General features: G+C 38.6%; 3 protein-coding genes across 6 annotated transcripts; 1 reads left to right on the plus strand and 2 right to left on the minus strand.

Annotated features, from left to right (window-relative positions):
- Positions 1-10: 10 nt before the first annotated feature.
- Positions 11-3,042, minus strand: LOC126617667 (uncharacterized). The gene is made up of 6 exons (XM_050285716.1): positions 2,436-3,042; positions 2,007-2,165; positions 1,694-1,825; positions 1,416-1,580; positions 1,074-1,238; positions 11-851 (listed from the first exon to the last, which is right to left on the minus strand). The coding sequence occupies exons 1-6, from the start codon at positions 2,640-2,642 to the stop codon at positions 321-323; spliced, it is 1,359 nt and encodes a 452-aa protein (XP_050141673.1). The 5' UTR covers positions 2,643-3,042; the 3' UTR covers positions 11-320.
- A 3,156-nt stretch (positions 3,043-6,198) lies between these two features.
- On the minus strand, positions 6,199-10,070 carry LOC126617798 (uncharacterized). Of its 3 annotated transcripts, none has more exons than XM_050285855.1 (12): positions 9,834-10,070; positions 9,401-9,681; positions 8,961-9,002; positions 8,810-8,869; positions 8,629-8,704; positions 8,494-8,539; positions 8,301-8,399; positions 7,987-8,055; positions 7,751-7,878; positions 7,552-7,634; positions 7,333-7,466; positions 6,199-7,176 (listed from the first exon to the last, which is right to left on the minus strand). In XM_050285855.1, exons 1-12 carry the CDS (start codon positions 9,839-9,841, stop codon positions 6,352-6,354), a joined length of 1,851 nt encoding a protein of 616 aa, XP_050141812.1. In that variant the 5' UTR covers positions 9,842-10,070; the 3' UTR covers positions 6,199-6,351. The 3 variants fall into 3 exon arrangements, with proteins under 3 accessions (XP_050141812.1, XP_050141811.1, XP_050141813.1); XM_050285854.1 differs by having other exon boundaries at positions 9,401-9,684; XM_050285856.1 differs by having other exon boundaries at positions 7,570-7,634; positions 9,401-9,684; positions 9,834-10,068.
- A 2,875-nt stretch (positions 10,071-12,945) lies between these two features.
- On the plus strand, positions 12,946-15,737 carry LOC126618797 (uncharacterized). 2 transcript variants are annotated; one of them, XM_050286964.1, is made up of 2 exons: positions 12,946-13,119; positions 13,708-15,737. In XM_050286964.1, the coding sequence occupies exon 2, from the start codon at positions 13,714-13,716 to the stop codon at positions 15,427-15,429; it is 1,716 nt and encodes a 571-aa protein (XP_050142921.1). In that variant the 5' UTR covers positions 12,946-13,119; positions 13,708-13,713; the 3' UTR covers positions 15,430-15,737. The 2 variants fall into 2 exon arrangements, with proteins under 2 accessions (XP_050142921.1, XP_050142922.1); XM_050286965.1 differs by having other exon boundaries at positions 13,714-15,737.
- Positions 15,738-16,031: the final 294 nt, after the last annotated feature.

The following is a 16,031-nucleotide window of genomic DNA, read 5'->3' on the forward strand; positions in this document are numbered from 1 at the left end:
GAGCTACAAAGGCCACAAAACTATCAATATTATTTAGAACAACAAATACAAATTAACCAAACAAGAATTCTGGAAACTCAAGAACAAATATCGTGCACACTGGCTGTACAAGGAAGGAATTGTTTTATCTTGTGCTAAGAGGTAAATAGGGCACTAGAAATAAACCCAAACCTCAAACAAAACATAACAAAATATTACATCCACGGATTGATAAAGTTGCTGGCAGAAGAAGAATGCCCCCTTCCCCCTTCCTTCTTCCTCTTCCCCTCTCCAAGAGGAAAAGGAAGGAAACAAATTAAAAAATGCTACACTAATAATGCTTAAGCAGAAGTAGGAGGAGGTCTTTTAGTATCTTCTGCTGCTACTGAGAGTGTTTTAGTAGCGGCTTCTGCTGTTGTCGGCGATTTAGTTATACTTTCCGCTGTAGGAGGTGTTTTTGTAGTAGCTTCTGTTGAAGAAGGTGTTTTACCATCTGCTTTCTTGTGAGCTAAGGTATCGTTGCCCGGCATGGCCAGATTCACAAAAACGTCTTTATTTTCTTGTGGCTTGGTAAGGACAGGTGAGATATCTTTAGTAGCTGGTGAGGTTGCAGATGAAGAGTCCTCTGGAGGCGGGGATGGGGGTGCTGATGAGGGCGGGGAAATGGAGAGCATCCTGGAGACGCCGGTGGGGCTGGTTAAGGGGTTAACTTGTGTGACTTCTTCATCATCTTCTAAATACACAACATCCTGCATTGTCAGCTGGTGGTATTCAACAATTTCCCTCAGGAACCGATTCTCGCGTGCATAAACTGAATTCTCATTCGCTAATCGAGCCTTCTCCGCCAGAAGTGTCTCCAGTTGAAGGCGGATCTGATATGATCACATGTATATGTATGTCAGAAACATTTCTAAATTGCATTTAGTCGCACTATTCGAGCGATTTTCTAATTTAAACCATACTCAGGGAAGGAGAATTAAACTTGGATGCGGATGGGGGCACAATGTCCTAGCCAAATTGCAGTTAGTCGTACTATTCTACTTGTGGATCGTCGGTAAGTACAAGGACAACGGAAGGGAAAAACAGAAACATACCAAGTCATCATCAGCTCTGTGGTTCCCCTTGTCACGATTCTCGCGAAGGCATTTATTTTCTTCTTCTAGTTGAGAACATCGTTCCTTTGCAAAAGCCAGATCTGCCTTGACGGTTTTCAGCTCCCGAAGAAGTAATTTTGCTTTGGCAGCTGTTGCCATTGCAACCTGTGACAAAAAACAAACACCATTTATGCATTCATCCGGCTCAAGGTAAGTCTAAATGAATCGCAAACGAAAAGCAAAAATCACATCCAAAGCACTTTATCAACATATAATTCAGCTCAAGTCAGATCATTTCGTCTTGTCATTACACAAACCAGTCACACATAATTGCCACCTTACGTCGCGTGATGCCTTGAGTTGAGTATCATGGTTCTTAGGCTGCAGCGGTGAACTGTTCTGGTTCCCATAATAAGAAGCTTGATTTTGTGAATCTGGATTCTCTCCTCTTCGTTTAATTTGCTTTTGGATGTCGGCGGTCTTATTCTCCACCATCGTTCGACCTTCCTGAAAACCAAACACAAAAACACAAGGCACATTATGAACATACTTGTCTCCCAAAGTACTAAACTCGACATACATCCATTATCTACAATTAGCAAGCAAGGAATTTTAATTACCTCGAAAGCCTTCTCAAACGTGTCCCCGAGCTGATTAAGGGAAGTCGTGATTTTATCCAAGCCCTTTCGGATTGTAGGATTTTCCGTTCTTCTAGAGTTGTCATATGACTGATAATATGGTTGTTGTTGGAACTGTCTCCAAAAGGGAAAGATACAACAAAACTCAGCAATCAAAATACCAAAAACTAAAACGAAATGGTTATCAAACGGGCTAAACTAACGGTGTCTGAGATGTGTGTATTTGTAGAGAAAGTAGGAAACTTGAAGGAAGCCCATTTCATAATTTCATACAAAGATCATGTTGGAGATTCACCTGAGCGCCACCGGAGGCAACGGAGGGCTTTGATCTGAGCCCTCCAGCAATATTATCTTGTGGAAATTCACCATCCTCTTCAAGAATGGCCTTAGCTTTCCGAGCCAGAACACCCCAAAACCCGGATTTTGCAGATGCATCGTCATAAGCAGAGAAGTCCTGCATTATTTATAGCTATGATCACAATCTCCTCACTTTGGTCAATAAGACGATATTCTAGACAACTTTAATCTACATCAAATGATTCAAACTCGGAGTCTGCATACTATCCTGACCAACTGGCCGAACTCATGTACCGCAATCACAATTCAATACAAATAAAACCAACCCAGATAAGCAGATCGGATCAGAAAACATATAATTATTACGGAATTTAAAATTTCCAGAAGAATGACTGAAAGATTCACGGCAGTTAGAACAAAAGGAAACCTTGGATCGGTTGTTGCGTTCGACGGAAAGCGCAGAAGCACGAATGGCCTGAGCGGCGAGAGACGAAGATGAAGAACCGGAGAAGGAAGACGAAGACTGCAGAAGGGAAGATGAATTCGGTGCAGAATTGTCGTCTGGGGGGCGATGAATGATCTCTTCTTTGAAGGTTGACGACCTTGTTATCCCCTGCTTTCTCCTGTACGCCATTTCCGCTGCGGGAGCTTTACGTATTAGTGGTTAACGGGTTGACTGGATATTATTCCCTTTCGACGATCGTCACCGTCGCGATGACAACGACGGACGAGGAGGAGAAGGAGGAGGAAGAAGGCGGTTGGTTATTTTTGGGTGGCGTAAGTAACCAACTCTTCCGCCTTTTCTTCTCCGAGCAAATAAAAAACCGAAATACGAAATGAACGAATGTTATACCGCAAAACACACACACAAAACAGAAACAGAAAAAAATTTAGAACTCAGCCATTTTTAACTAATAAAAGTAACACTTGGAAATGCGACAATCCAAATTCACGTTTATAACATGTTTACTTATTTGAAACGAAAGAAATTAACGATTCAAGAAAATCAGAATTACGTATGAGATCGACCGCCCTTGATTAATCAAAATGTTAATGCAAGGGAAGTCATGGACTGAAATACGTGCATGGTTACTTGTAATGGATTTATAACTAAAAATATCCTAATGGGCTAATATCAATGCCACGTATGCTTATAAATAGTTAGAGCTCGTATATAAGTGCTTTTAAAATGGTTGAAAGTGTTTTTGGTTAAAATATTTTTAGAACAAATCTTTAGTAAAAATGCAAGTGAATCATGAAAAAAATATTTGAAGTGCTTTCAGGAAAAAACATATAACTAACACAATTACTTTTGAAACCAATAAAATATTTCTCTAAAAATACTTTCAGTTATTTTACGAGCCCTTATAAATCAAAATTAACTCCAATAGGAAAATACTCAGTATTAGCTGATCACTCATATATTTCATGCATTTATACCATCAATTTCTAAAATCTTTGTGATGTTTTTGTGTTAAAATTGTGATATTTTATCTTACCTTGTGTTAATGTGCAGTTAAATTTGTTTTAGAATAAATTTCAAGCAAAAGGTGTGGAGAGACCGAAGAAACAGAAAGAAGCAGAAAAGAAAAGAGAACAGAAATAAGATAAGAGGAAGGAGTGCAAGACAGAGGGGACTGACGCAGCAAAAGGCAGTGGGAGGGACACGAAATAAAGAAAGGAAAGGTGGAGAAGAAAGACTGAGCAGAAAACATAAAATAAAAGGAGGGATTGGCAGGACGGTAGAAAGAAAACAAAAGAAAAGAAAAAAATAAATAAATAGAAAGAGGGATAGCACGGCAGGGAACATAGGTGGAGTGCGCAACGCAGGCGCAGAAAAAGGAGAGATTGATGAGGGCGAAACGAAAAAGAATAAAAGAAGAAAGGAAGGTCAGAAACGGGGAGAGCGCAACACTGCGCAAAAACAGAAAAAAACGAATAGGCGCAGGGAGAGAAGGAGAGACTGACGGAAGGCAGCAGGCGCAGAGAACTAGGCACAGAAGCAGAGGGCAGTGCGCAGAGCAGAGGAAGTCAGGAGCAATGGAGATCTCGTCTTGTTAAAACGGGTGTTTTCTTTCTTGTTATTTGTTTTATGGATAATTTCTTATGTATGAACATAATTATGTGTAACTAATTTATTATGCTAGAGTGAGGCCATGAGCCACAACATGAATACGTAGTTTTATTTTTCAATTGCTTAAGTGTTGTTATATGCTTGCTTTGATATTTTCAATCACTGAATTAAACTATCTATGTACCTTGATGCTTGATCACCATTAGGATGCTTAGAAAAGTTATCGGATGCAATTTTGAACGAATGTCACGTTAAAATTGGTTGTGCTTCTTGTGATTGAAAATTATACTCTCCTAAGGTAAATATCATGCTCTTAGGGATTATATGGTTTAACAAAAGGATTTTCACAAAGATTAATGAATCACTCATGTTTATATTTAATCCAAATGTCATGGATAAGTTGCATGTGGTGGTATGCGTTTTAGCTTGAATGTCACAAGTAAAACATACACAAGGAAAATCCAACCTTCAAAGCATGTGTGTTTTCAATTATTTAAGCAATTGGAATAGCTACGTAGGAGTGTTGTTGGTAAAGGTTGAACTCTAGCATATTGTCAATCTATTTTTCTTCAATCATTTATTTTATCTTGAATTACCTTATTTACTTGTTTTGTTTAAGTTGAATTATTATTCCTATAAACCAAATCCCATTTTAGATATTGGTTCAAGTCACATCCAGTAATATTTAGTTTCGTCAAATTAGTGTAATTCTTAAAGTTAAATAAGTTAAATACACAAAAACTCGTAAATTGTTTATATCAGTCCCTGAGGAGATCGACCTTGCTTGAGCCATTCTATACTACAAACACTTGTACTCTTGCAAGAATTTTCTATGGTTTAACCCTTTGTTTTACAAGTGGTAAAATCGCTATCATTAGCGAATCAGATTAAGAGGCTTTACCTTTCTGATATAGATTAATCATTGTGTTCCCACTAAATCGACCTAATTTCGAGTAAAAAAAAAGGGAAAGAAATTAAGTAAAGAAGATGCAACCTAATAATTTGGAGGGGGAGAGCCGCATAAACGGATGAGGATCCTCTCTCTGGATCATCTTTTACATCTTAATCATTCATCGTACATTTTGTAACTAGATTTCATTAGGTGCTATTTATGTTTAATTTTATATTTACAATTCAAAATAATTTTTTACTGTACAATATACAATGTACAATGAACGGTTAAAATGTAAAAATCTTTAAAATTCTCCCAATTTGAATGCGGATAGGATCCAAATCCCGCATAAACATGTTGTAAAATGTTGTAATGTGTTGTCGTGGGATAACTCACGAATATGTTGGAGAGGAAGTTTTAATGTTTGGAAGTGGACCCCTTGCCAGCTGTTTGACGTGAGAGCCATGCTTTTATAATCTATGGACTATATCGGATTATCTAATTAATTGCTTCATCAACAAGTAACCCTATTTGTATGCTACCTCACTCTCTCTGTACGTATAATGTGCTCGGTAATTGCTAGGGGTGGAAAGAAACCGAAAACCCGAAACCGACCCGGTTCGTATTGAAACTGAATCGAAAAAAATATATAATACAGAAAATCTCTACCTATATGCATAATTCTTTTTATAAGCATCAAATCTTACTTATCATATCACTCTCCATTGTAAACGGCTCATGTAATTAAGGACCTGGATTATCTGCCCTCCCCCATCCCATACCCTTCCCATCCCCTCTTATTTCTGTGGTCAAGGTTAAGTCATGTCAACATTTTATATTCCCATTGTTTTTTGTATTATTATTTCTATAAAATAATCAATATAAAATGTTGACGTGACTTAACCATGACCACAAAAATAGGAGGGGATAGGAAGAGTATGAGATGGGAGGGGCAGACAATCCAGGTCCTGTAATTAAACCCGTAACTAGTAACCACGTAAACCCTAAACCAAAATATAATATTAAAAAAAAACCTACTTATCCTAGAGCTTAGTTTAGTTATGGAGAAGTAGAAGCACTTCCAAGTTCTTTTCCGAAAACACTTGGAATTATTAAAAAAAAAAGTTGAAACGGATGAGGAGGGAAATTCAAACTTGGTGTAGAGAAAAAATACAGAGTTTTAGCCAACTTGTCAAAGCTCATGTCTGTATACCCGCGATGCTATTAAATCGCAACTTTAGGACTTTTTATTAATAATAGTGCCAGAAAGGGGATCTTTTCACTTTTAGAATTTAACTAGCTTTCTTACCAGTTACAGCTGAAGAGCTAAATCAGTATACTGACTACCGAGTACCCACTGATGATTGGTTTTGGTTATCACCATAAAGCTGCTGATTTCTCATCTCTCTCTGATAGTTTTATCTCGGCTGGGAAGACCATCAGCTCTGCACCTGAACCTTTCTGCAAGCTTAATCTATCTTGTCCTGAAGAATTTATCCTACCAAGTTGGGCTCTCAAATATGGCAGATCAAATGTGAACTGTTGAGCCAGCATTGGCCTGCCTTGGTCGGGTTTCGACGCTTGGGTTGCCTCAGAGTTTGTCTGATCATCATCTCCTCTCAAATGCAATGAACTCAGTTTGTTCTTAGTTTTGCTAAAACTAGCAAATCCCATGTCGTTCCTCAACCTTGGGTCCAAGAAATTTGACTGAGAACTATAATCTGAAGGCTGCTTCAAGGGTTGTGCTTGATTAACCGACTTCCATTGGTTCAGTATCATTGGTGTCGAGTTGTTGCCTGTGTTTTTGAAGCCGGAAACTGAGCAACTGTTGTCTGCAAGTCCAGCATGATGAGATTTCAAGGAAGAAGAGTTCAGATGAATTTCATTGCATTGGACTTTCCCTCCAACTGTAGGACCTTGGATGCCCATTTCATCACCTAAAGATCCCTTTTTTCCAGTGATTTTCGTAGTTAAAGGATGCTCATTAAGTTTGTCCTGGAAATTATGACTTGGTGGTGAAGTAAACACAGTGCTCAGAGGACTAGGTGCCAATTGGGAAGAGGTGGATGCCAAAGGAGCTTGACTTTTATGCATTTCGGAACATCCAAGTAACTTCTTTCTAGCAATCTTCTGAGCTGTTGGTCCTAAATCTTTAACATATAACATCAAGCTTTCAGTGTAACCAATGTCTTGATGAGTCACCTACACCAAAAAATGACTTGTTCTCATGGCGGATTTCATGACATCCATCATCGGAAAACACAAATGAAAATCTGATTCAGTTTTCTTAGCCTTGCAGGAAATATGTGCTGTCTATAACACTTGTGCGTAACGCAAACACAAGAAAAGAATACTTACAAGCTCAAGTTGTTTTAATTTACTAATTACTGTCAGACTTGTCGACTCATCCTCATCAAGGAAGGATGTCCAAGGTCTATATGTGCTGCGCGGATCTCCTTCGAACGATCTAGATCTTCTACCATCGTGAGTACCTGTTATTAACAAACACAAGATTCAAGGTTCTCAAGTTTTAACTTTGTAGACTTTGTAATTACAAAGTTAGCATTAAAGCATTACATCTAGTTTGCATGTTACCAGAAAGAACTCTGTGCTCTCTTGCATCAATATAACTGGAACACCCAATCTTTACTTGACTTCTCCTGAAATTTCATGAACTCCTAAGTGAGCAAGGCATAGATTTCAACGTTTCTCCAAGTTTCATGGAAAGGGATTTGGTAGTTTTTTAACAACTTTAAGATATGAGCTAGAAGCTGACCTGCCAGCTTCACCTTGAGCTTTCCTACCACTTCTTTGTCTTGTTTCTGAGAATTCTAGTTCAAAGTTGTTGGGAGAGGTTTTCAAAACATGAAATACCTTCTTCGCTAGTTCGTGAATGGCACGAGCCTGTAAAAACCAAGTGGTTTTATTCTGTCGTGGACTATAGTAAGATTTTCTAGTTGGAGAATTCAGAGTAAACTTTCCAAAAGTTTTCAAGAGGTCCAATTAGCATACCTGTCTAAAATAAATGGTAGCTGTAGAATTAAAATGCATTGCATTTTCTGTTATTAAGAATGCATCATGCTGCAAACAGTTCACTAATTATCAGTTAGATGATAAATCAGATGTCACATTAGATAATATTCAAATTCCAAACAGTCTAAATAGCCAAATGTATAGCTTTTGATAATTGCTGAACCAATTTAGGGTAAGTTGTCCCCAAAATCGTTATGAACTTGTCTAAATTAGCTTCTTATTTGAACTTTTTCTGCCTTATGGTGAAAAAGTAAACTACATTTAAAGCAGAAATAGTTTTTGAGAAAGGTTACCTCAAATTGTTCAAGATTCTTATACATTCCTTCATGAAGTTTAGCCCTCATGGTCCCGAAATCCATAGGCTCTTCGATGATTTCATAGTAACCCTCAACCTTGTAAAAAAGTAGAAAACAATAGAAAACAATAACTGAAAAGAGAAGGAAACGTTCACCTTATGAGATGACAATGTAAAAACAAGATATGCACCTCATTCGGGTCAACTGGTTCAGCAAATATCTCATAGGTATCTTTCCTGCAATTTTCAAACACTATCAACGATTCAACATAAGGAAGAAAATTTATAGCAAAGGTATTTGAAATGTATATATGACAAAATTAAACCTTTGTAATTTGTCAAGGATAAGCTCAAGTATTCGTTTTTCCGGCAACCATTTTGCAGATTCAGTCGATGGTTGATCTAATACAAGCACAAAGTCAGAACGAAGTTCATTTTTGTTGGAAAATCATATAGTACAGAAAATGTACAGTGAGACTTGTCAAGGAAGAAATTAATGAGGTTAACCAGTAGAGGCAGCATGAACTCCAGGCTTTAGGCTATCTTTATCCTGCACAACCTGTTGATCTGATACAAAAAAACAAATAGACTGCAAATTCAACAGCAGCATTTCATTGAAATACAAGAGCAGGTAATTTAATCGGCAAAAAAGACTCACCAGTACTCGTTTGATGACCACCGTCGCCATTTTCCACTCGACCCTGCACAACGCATTTTAAAATGGGAATTTGGAACTTTAGTGCAAACAACAGAAAGGGAATTGGGGGACTTGATTTAATATCCCGGGATTAATAAGTTAACCAAACAACGGCAAGTAAACCAGACTTACTAGTCCAATTTAATTGAAATAGTTACGAGTCACCAAACGAGAATATTGTCACATCCTATCCCACAACAGTACTAAAATTTGAAACCGAGTGCAAACAACATAATGTTAATATGATATACGAAAACCCCAACATTTATAAGTTCACCGAACAGCAACGAGTACACTATAGTCCAATCTAACTGAAATAATCGGGTCCAGGACGAGCCATCAAACGAGATGTGACAATACAATAGTGTCACAAAGGGAAACAGAAAACAAGAAGCAACTTTCCTGATCCAGTGGGGAAGAAGGTGCAGTGGCAGCTACTTCATCAACAGGTCTGAGTTTTCTCTTCTTTCTGTCCCTTGTCCAGAAAGCAGGTCCCTTATCCTTCCCCACCTGGCTCTTCAACCGCTGCTGTGTACAAATACGACTACCAGCATTAGCAGTCGCAGTAGGACCAGTCGCACCCACAAGCCTCGGCAGCTGATCAGCCTTACATGCTTCCAAAGCAGATAATCTGGGGCTCCTCCTGTGGCCCTCCACCTTCCATTTTAACTTGTCCAATTTTCTACTGCGCAAACAGTTCATAAACAATTACCAAAACCCACAGAAAAAAGAAACCCACATTGTTAAAGTTGAAAACTTTCAGACCAAAAAAAGACAAAGATGAGAACTTTCGGACATCCTCGTACGTTTTTGCACACAGGAACAAAAACCCACCTAGACATTTTCACAAACAACAAATGTATCAGCTTTGCCGGGGTTTCGGGGGGTTTAGCTTTTACCAGGTGGCTTCTGTGTTTCGTGTTGGTTTATAAAACAGAGGAAGGAAGAGGAGGTGAAATATGCAGGTGAAAAATGTGAGATCAGAAGGACGATCATGAGAGATTACAGTTTTGCAGAGGGTTGTTGTTTCTTTGTATGAGAGATATGTGAATATTCTGGTTAAGGTAAAATTGTTAAAACCCCAAATGTGTGTTTCTATTTGGTGCCTATTTTGTTCCATACCAGGCTCCCCCAGCATTATCCTAAAACGATGGATACAATTATTATTTTCCTGATTTTCTTTGTAATGTAATAATAACTGAAAGTTAGTGATTTTCACTCTCTTATTGGTTGGAGATGCGACCACCTCATGTCGGAAAATTAACAAAATTAAATTCGATTTAACTTTTAATTATACTGAAGCTTTTTGTGATAATAGTAATACTCCAACAATTTTTATGTTGACACGCTAAACTCTTTTTATCTTTGTTTAAAAATTGTAAGTCTTTTATTTGGAGTCCAGTAACTGAAACAAAATGTCAAAATCTATACCTAATTGATGGAGGGAGAGGGGCATTTTTCAATTTTATCTTAATTCAATAGTCAATACAGTATGAAGAATAACTACTTAGCACTACGGCTTAGAGATATTCAACTTCACTCGTAAGTGAGAGATATTAGGTTTGATTATCGAATGACAAGTTCAATAACAAGTTATTATGACGAGCTTATTGTGATGATTTTTTGGGGTACGTCCGGAGTACTCCCCAAGAATTTTTGCTTATTAGCTTAGTCCAATTTCACATCCTTTATTGTAAATATACTATTGTAGTGAAAACAAAAATAACAGTTGAAAAATATGGTCAATAATACTTGCTGGGACTATACAATTCAGAGACTTTCTTGAGTGCTTTGAAGTATTCATTTTAAATGTTTTAACAATTAAATCTTTGTTTAAAAAAAAATCAAGATCTAAAAGTTAAAATACTCAGAAGACCGTGTAAACACCCATTTGTGTACAGTCTCCCGCAACAGCAACCCAAACCCAACGAGTTTCCGGCAAAATATTTTACATCACACGATTGAGGGAGGGGAGAGGTGATTTCATATTTGAATAAGGATCTTCTTTGGATTCTTTTTATGAGGATCCCGGAAATTCTCAAATTGTATCCGTTCATCATATATTGTGCGATTAAAAATCATTAAAAATATTTTTATTTAAAATTAAATATAAATAGTATCTAATAAAAACTGATCGCACGATATATAATAAACAAAGACCATTGCAAAATCCCCTCTATCCTTGCAAAGAGAAATCCTGAGAGGACCCTCTTTCTTCATATTTTACCACTGTCGGGCTCTTTTCTTTGAGACATCACTCACAAGAAGCAAACGATTGCTCTGCATTTCAGGTAAAAAATTTAAACCCACGCGCATCTCAGACACAGTGTATCAACATTCTAATACAGTAAATTATTGAAGCATTGAACTTTGAAAAATGCATAAATAAAAAACAAATAAAAAGTTTCCCTGTTTTCCTTTGGGTAGGGTTGAAATAGCAACACTCAGGCTAAGCCCAAGGCTGGGGCTCAAGCCTACACATGTTGAGGAATGCTACGCTCGTTCGTCCACGCACGTATAGACATCGGTGAAATTGAATGTATTGTGAGTATGTGTAGACGATTGTGAGACGTTAATGCATTCCACAACCTATTGTCGTGGGAGTGTTCAAGCCCAAGGCTCCATGATCGAGTCTAAGCCCGCACGAGGTGTTTGAACCTCAAAACCTCATTCCGTGACACTATGATGCGTCAACAACTCAGGGTTGCTCTTACACGTGTGGACACTAGTGAGATTGATGCATAATGAGTTTGTGGTAGAAGATTGTGAGGCGTTAATGAATTTTGAGGTCTACAGTGCATAAAAAACTCAGAGTTTCTCAAACGTTCGTGAATAGAAATGAAAAGTTGATGCACTGTAGTATTCACAATGCATTATGAGCATGGTCTAAAATATCCATAATATCCCGATATTTCCATCGAAATTTCCGTGTTTTTGGACTACCGATATTTTTTTGGACTACCGATATTTCCAATATCATCGATATTTTAGACCTTGCTAAGTCACTCATGTATCTTACCATGCAATGTATAAAGTGTAAAATATTGTACTAATTCATTATATATAAATGATTATGGTGTGTTTAAACTTCTTTCATTAATTACTACATATTTTCTACACTCACAATATTTGCCAGCTCACTATATAATCAACTTAAATAAGTTATATCTATCATGCAATGCATTTCCTTCCAATTTTTTGTGATAAACTAATAGATAATTGACTAAATAAACATCCTGCAAAGTTTCAATAAAAATTTCCAAGTTTTTCTTACAATTTCCGTGGTTTTTATTCAATTTTATCGATATCGATAATATCCCGATATTTCCATTGAAATTTCCATATTTTTAGACTACCGATATTTCCGATATCATCGATATTTTATACATTGATTTGAGTACTACAATGCATCAAAAACTCAAAATCAGTCACACGCTCATGGGTTTTTAAGCCCGGTGAAATTCAATTGATATAAAAGCGATCAAAAGGCAATAATGTCTTGGAATTTGGATACCCTTAACAAGCAAGGAAAGAAAGTACATTATCTCTTTGGAAAATTAGTGCCTATGGATTAGGTTGGTGACATGGTGTTATGGTTGCTAGTGGTAAAATCTACAGCTACAATATTCCAATTTCACCAAAAAGGCCAGTCTTAGGGGCCCACATCAAAAGTGAAGGTGGAAATTGATTGGCCCAATGGGCCCTAGAAACCCAATCGACAATCTTAGTGCCACGACAAAAGCTAGGACCATAAAGCTAAACCGTAGGCCCTACTGATCGTAAGATGGTGAGTCACAGTAACTCAATCATTCCACGCGCCTTGTATCACTGCTAGCGTTAGGTGGAAACGATGAAACGAGATGGACGGCCGTGATTTCATGAGACGTGCGCCGTGCCTTCACACGCCCACGATTGGACTTGCGAGTTCACAAACGTCCCCTTCCTTCCCTCATCTCCTTCATTTCTCCAACGACCGAGTGAGTGAGACCTTCGTCCTCCCCAAAACTCACGTTTTCAGAAATTTCATTGCATTTCTCAGATCGGAGCTTTATGTGACGATCGGAGTTGTTGGGGTTTTCGAAAGATCGGAGTAGTTTTTCTTTTGGGTTTCGTCTCTTTGGTAATTGCTCTGAACCCCCAAAAGATTTGAAATTTCTGATAACCCAAATTGTTATTTGTGTTTTCGTTGTGGAATTTTCCTTTTTCTCATTGTTTTTGAGGATTTGTTGTTAGAATTTGTATAAATGGCCGCCATTGCGTTGTGTATTAGTAGAAAAATGGGGTTTCAGATGCAAATGACGAGATGGGTATGTATGTTCTTGCAAGAAAAACTGGAACTTTTTGTTGAGGAAGAAGATTGATACTGATTGAGAGATGGGTTTGCATTTTCATAGTCAAATTTTTGTTAGAGACTGCTGGCTGAGATTACTGTCAGCTCAACATCTGTTTTTCTTATGATTTCTAGGCTTTTAGATTAAAAATTGTTAGCTTCAATTTCGGGGGTTTTCCATTTAACACTAACTCTGTCGAGTTTGGGGAATTTCTCAAATAATTAGTGTCCGTTGTGTAATTGGTTTTTCTTTTGGCCGATGGATTAATGCTACTATCACTTAGCTGCCCGTCTGCGTGTTTTCTTTCTTGTAATCATCCTATGTTTTCGGATGGAACTTTGCTTCTCTTTGTTCATGATCTTGTGGTCTTTTATCAGTTTCAGATGGATGCAGCCTCACAAAGCTTCTTGGAAGAGTTGCTTCAGTCCGCTGTCGACAATCATGAGGATAGTGGTGTGGTAAATGAACATTCTGGGCAGCCTGCAACGTGTGCGCTATGCCAAAGGGCTATTTCACCCGAGAATGAGGCGACTGGAGATGTTGAAATTATGTGTGGGGACTGTAAATTTCTGTACCTTGAAGATCTTGGTTCCCCTTCACATGATTCTTATCAGAGGACGCCACCTACAAGAAGAAGAGCTAGGACTGGGAGTTCCGAGTCACTTGAGAATACTTTTTCACAACAGTTCTCGCATATGATTAATCTGGTGCGGCAGAACCAATCCCCTGGCTCTGGGATTGAGGAACTACCTGTGGGTGGTGACTCTGCGACTAGGATACCGCTGCGCACAAGCAACCGTACTACACCAAGTGGGTCTAGAAGATGGCGGCGAGTGCTCTCTGATACTGAAAGTGAGGGTTACGAAAATGTGGATTCTTTCTATGGAGAAACTGAATCAAATCTCAGTTTTGGTCGGTACAGGGTATTTCATAGTGAGAGCGATGCAATTTCTTTAAGTGCATATGGAGGGGATTCTGATGCTTCTGTGGACCTACATGGTTTACTGGATACTGAAACGATTATTCCACCAGATGATGGAAGTGCTTATGATAGTGATACTGACATTGATCCAATGCATGCTGGTCTTAGCCAGTGGAACTCAGATGACACTGAGGACGATGATGATGAGGGGGATGAAGAAGATGATGAGTGGGAAGAAGCCGACGTTGAAGTAAACATGGTTGAATCTAGTGAAACCCCAGGTGGCCGGCTTCGTAATCTTTTAGTTTCGCGTCCAGGCAGAAGTAATGGACCATCCATTGGGCGCCACCACCATACATATTTTCCTGATTCTGAGGGTACGTTTCATTGGAGAATGAGGAGGAGGAGTCAAATATATACCCGTACCCTCTTTTCTAACGTGGACGAATCAGAGATGCTGCCTTATGATGGAAATTCTGGTGATTATCTTGATGCTGGAGGCTTTGAAGAATTGCTCGAGCATCTTGCTGAGGTTGATAGCTTAAGACGAGGAGCTCCTCCAGCTTCTGCGTCCTTTGTGAATAATCTGCCTCGTGTTGTCATTAGCAAGGAACATGACAAGCATGATGACTTAGCCTGTGCAATTTGCAAAGATGTATTGACAATTGGTACTGAAGTGAATAAGCTTCCCTGCTCTCACCTCTATCACTCTATGTGTATTTTTCCATGGTTGAGTACACGGAATACTTGTCCACTCTGTCGATATGAGCTACCGACTGATGACAGAGACTACGAAGAGGGGAAACGGAACGTTAATGCTAGAGCAGAGATCCACAATGTCCGGCAGCAGAATGCAAGTGTGGACAGTTCCTCCGGTGCTTTCAACAGAGCTTATGAAGATGAGGAGCATGAGCAGAGTGCAGCAAATAGGGAACCAACCACTAATGGCTCGAGAGGAGAAAATAGTCGGGGGAGATGGTTTCTTCTCGCAGCTGCTCCAATTGTCAGTCTTGTGGGTATTGTTCTTGTGCTGTGGTTAGGAAGTCCGCTGTTGGAAAGAAGAGGTCTGGCAGGAAACCAGAACTTCGCCAATCACGCCCGCCACCAGAGTCCTATCACCGGCGCCTCACCCAACCACAGGGAGAACAGAAGCCGGAGATGGTGGTCACTTTTCTGAGGAGGGTTCGTGAAATATTAGTAAATATCTATGCTAAGTTTGGTATTTCTGCTTTCCCGAGTCCCGACTATTGTCTATTTGCCTGTAGGCTGTAGCTGTCGTTCTGTTGCAGATCTTCAGTGAGTTTTTCGAATTGTTGTTGTGGAATCGTGTCAAAATTCGGTCACTTGTAAGTGTAGCTCAACCCCTTTTGTGACCAAATCCAAACGTGAGTTTGGTTTTCTTTGTAATAGCGGTTGAATTTCAAAATGCGAACAGCAAGGTTTCTTCTTTTCGATTCAACATTGAAAGAAGTATCATTAGACGAAGTTCCAGTTGGTTTTTTGACACCTGACTTACATTTAATATAGCTGCTAAAGGTCGCACATTGACCAAATTCTAGCTTTTAAGAAGATTTTTGAGAAAACTTTGTAGCTCAAGTAGTTAAGAAGATTTTTGAATAAATTTTAGCGGTATTCGATCTCCCCTCTCCACGTTGCTTGCTTGAAATATAAAAAAATAAATTCACTTTGCAAGGCATCAAAGCATTCACCACTGTAATTGCTTAAGTTTTGAAAATTTGAATTCAATTTGCTTGATCATAAGTAGTTGAATTACTTGAA

This window comes from Malus sylvestris, chromosome 4, assembly GCF_916048215.2.
Source record: "Malus sylvestris chromosome 4, drMalSylv7.2, whole genome shotgun sequence".
Classification (NCBI taxonomy): domain Eukaryota; kingdom Viridiplantae; phylum Streptophyta; class Magnoliopsida; order Rosales; family Rosaceae; genus Malus; species Malus sylvestris.

What these genes read in the sequence shown, in the direction of transcription:
- LOC126617667 (XM_050285716.1), bottom strand. Translation starts at nt 2,642, where the DNA reads ATGGCGTACAGGAGAAAGCAGGGGATAACAAGGTCGTCAACCTTCAAA. An exon ending in TTGCCTCCGGTGGCGCTCAG is followed by an intron (nt 1,826 to 2,006) that starts GTGAATCTCCAA and finishes TTTTGGAGACAG; the next exon opens with TTCCAACAACAACCATATTA. An exon ending in ACAGAGCTGATGATGACTTG is followed by an intron (nt 852 to 1,073) that starts GTATGTTTCTGT and finishes TGATCATATCAG; the next exon opens with ATCCGCCTTCAACTGGAGAC.
- LOC126617798 (XM_050285854.1), bottom strand. An exon ending in TGGTCATCAAACGAGTACTG is followed by an intron (nt 8,870 to 8,960) that starts GTGAGTCTTTTT and finishes TTTTTGTATCAG; the next exon opens with ATCAACAGGTTGTGCAGGAT. An exon ending in TGGTAACATGCAAACTAGAT is followed by an intron (nt 7,467 to 7,551) that starts GTAATGCTTTAA and finishes TGTTAATAACAG; the next exon opens with GTACTCACGATGGTAGAAGA.
- LOC126618797 (XM_050286964.1), top strand. Translation starts at nt 13,714, where the DNA reads ATGGATGCAGCCTCACAAAGCTTCTTGGAAGAGTTGCTTCAGTCCGCT.